This window comes from Numida meleagris, unplaced genomic scaffold (genome assembly GCF_002078875.1).
Source record: "Numida meleagris isolate 19003 breed g44 Domestic line unplaced genomic scaffold, NumMel1.0 unplaced_Scaffold422, whole genome shotgun sequence".
NCBI classification, from domain to species: Eukaryota; Metazoa; Chordata; class Aves; order Galliformes; family Numididae; genus Numida; species Numida meleagris.
Window position 1 is genome coordinate 10,098 of NW_018364641.1, and position 2,927 is coordinate 13,024.

The 2,927-nt window shown below is 57.9% G+C and overlaps 1 protein-coding gene across 1 annotated transcript in view; it reads right to left on the minus strand.

Moving 5' to 3' along the window:
• LOC110391626 (protein phosphatase 1 regulatory subunit 37-like) overlaps nt 1-2,638 on the minus strand; it is a gene marked incomplete in the record, with an annotated part of 7,624 nt that extends 4,986 nt beyond the window's left edge. The window contains 1 exon segment of the mRNA XM_021383581.1: nt 2,264-2,638. Coding sequence (XP_021239256.1) covers nt 2,264-2,393 — 130 coding nt within the window.
• Between the last annotated feature and the right edge of the window lie 289 nt (nt 2,639-2,927).

Consider the following 2,927-nt stretch of genomic DNA (forward strand, 5'->3'; position numbering starts at 1 on the left):
GCTAACGACGACCCACTGATCTGCAGAAACCAACGCTCCCCATTAATGGGGATTTATTTCGCTAACGATGACCCATTGACCTGTAGACCCCAACACTTCCTGTTAACAGGGATTTATTTCATTAATGATGACCATGTTGACCCGCAGACCCCAACACTCCCCATTAACGAGTATTTATTCTGCTAACGATGACCCATTGACCTGTAGACCCCAACACTCCCCATTAATGGGGATTTACTCCATTAACAATGACCCACTGACCTGCACACCCCAACACTTCCACTTAATGAGGGTTTATTCCACTAATGATGACCATGTTGACCCGTAGACCCCAACACTCCCCATTAACGAGGATTTATTCCACTAATGATGACTCGTTGACGTGTAGACTCCAACACTCACCATTAACGGGGATTTATTCTGCTAATGATGACCCTGTTGACCTGCAGACCCCAAACACCAAAATGAATGCATGGGACATCAAAATGGAGCCTTGAGGGAACCCCATAATGGAGCCATTGGGAACCCTAAAAATGGAGCCTTGGGGAACCCCAACTGAGCCATGGGGGACACCAAAACGGAGCCCTGGAGGGCCCCCAAGAGCAGAGCTAAGGGGAACTCTTAACAGAGCCACTGGGAACCCCGAAAAGAAGCCCTGGGGGACCCCAAAATGGAACCATGGAGCCCCAAAAACACAATTGTGGGGGACACCAAACTGGAGCCATGGTGAACCCTAAAAATGGAGCGCTGGAGGACCCCGAAACGGAGCAGAGCGCGGTAACCTAAGACGGCACGGGAAGGAGAGGCCGATCCCGCAGCTCATAAATTAGAAATTAACGGAAGGAATAATTGATGCTCATCAGCAAAGGCTGCAGAGGAAGGAGATCGCACGGGGGAACCTGATACGGGTCGATAGCGAGGGAGCTCGTCACCGAGCTCGTTCAGAGCAGTGTGCAGCAGGAACCTCATTCTGGGGGGTGAGGGGCACGTTATGATCGCGCCCACGAGGTACAGAAGTCCTCAAAATGGGTTTTATGGAACAAAATCCCAAATTCATGTCGTTTTGAGGTCACCTCCGCATCGGGGCGGTGTTCCAAAAAGAACAAAGCGCGGCAACGTTCGCTTGTGGGTTTTCTGGCCATGGGCAGCTTGGTATTGTGGGATCCCACAATGGTTGGGGTGGGGGGGATGTATGGAATCATGGAACTGTGGGATCCTACAGTGGTTGGGGTGGGGGGGACCTATGGGATCACGGAACCTCGTTGGGTTTGGCCCCAAACCAAGAGCCATTAAATGGGGTCAGTCCTGATACCCAGTTCAGGTCCTGTGATGGTCCCAGTTCAGGGCCCAAAGAGCCCACAGTTCGGGACCCACAGAGCCCCCAGTCCAGGGTCCACTGTGGACCCACTTCAGGATACACCAAAACCCCAGTGTGGGGACCATGGACCCACACTGGGTTCCACCAAAGCCCCCAGTTCAGGTCCCACTGAGGCCCAGTTCGAGCCCTGCTGAGCCTCAGTTGGGACCCACTTCAGGATCCAGTGAAGCCCCAGTTTGGTCCCCATGGAGCCCCGGTTCCAGACCCACCAAATGCCTCTATCTGGGCCCCATGGAGACCTAGTCCAGGCTCCATGGAGAACCCAGTTTGGGACCCACCAAAGCTCCCAGCCCGGGCTCTGCAGACCCTGGCTGGGGACCCAGTTTGAGTCCCACACAAAAACTCCAATTTAGGACCCACAGAGCCCTCACTCTGGGCCCCACTGAGCCCCTGGACTGGGACCCACTGAACCCCCAGCTCAGGACCCATGGAGCCCCAGTTCCAGACCCACCAAGACCCCCATCTGGGCCCCAGAGAGACCCGGTCTGGGCCTCAGAGACCTCGGTTCGGGCCCCACAGAGACTCCGTTTTGGACCCCACTGTGGATCCAGTTTGGGACCCATCGTCCCCCAGTTCAGGACCCACTGAAGCCGCCGGTTCCAGATCCATTCAGACCCCGGTTTGAGCCCCATGGCGGATCCATCTCGGGACCCAGCAAAGCCCCCAGTTCAGGATCCACTGAGCCGCGGGTTCGGGCCCAAGGAGGCCCCACTGTGAGGCCCACAGAGACCCCGCTTCAGGTCCCAATGCAGACCCAGTTCGGGACCCACGGAGTTCCAGCTCACGACCCACAATGACGTCACTTCGAGCCCCGCGTGACCCCACTTTGGGACCCACGGAGCCCCCGGTTCGGATCCCACCGCCCCCCCACCCCCAGCCCGTTACCGTGTCTCCACGGATCCTTGGGCTCCACCGCCCCGGACACGATATCCTCATCGGACGGGAAGGTGACGCGCTTGGCGCCGGGCCGCAGCCTCCCGTCCTCGGCCCCCGGGGGCCCCGGGTTGGGCTCCATGGTCTCACCGGGGCATGGCGGGGCCGGGCCGGGCCGCAGCCGCCGCGCAGCGGAGCGGGGTCCGCGCGCTGTGCGTCCGCCGCCTCACTTTCGCCACAACCACCGGCACCCAACAACAAAAATTTATGTTTAAAAAAAACCCACGCGGACACCGTGGGGACGCGCAGAGCTATCGGCACTCTTTATTCGGTTTTAGTCTATTTTTTCTCGGCCGCACCGCGCGGCACGCGGCGAATCTGCGGCAGCGAATCGGCACACGCGGCGCAGCCGCCGCACTTTCGTCACAAGGGGGAAAAAATGATAATTAAAACAGTAATTAAAAAAACGCACAATGAGAGAGGATTCCAAAAACACCGAGAAACGGAAGGAGAGGGAGAGTGACACCGATCACCGGTGGGGTGGCTCAGAGCGATATAACGAATGTGCAGGAAGCGAATACGCCGCCCACGGGGCGAGCGGCGCAGAATTATGACGTAAGTGGAGAGCGCGGCGGAAAGCGCGGCGCATGCGCAGCAGCCGACAGTGGGGCTGAGG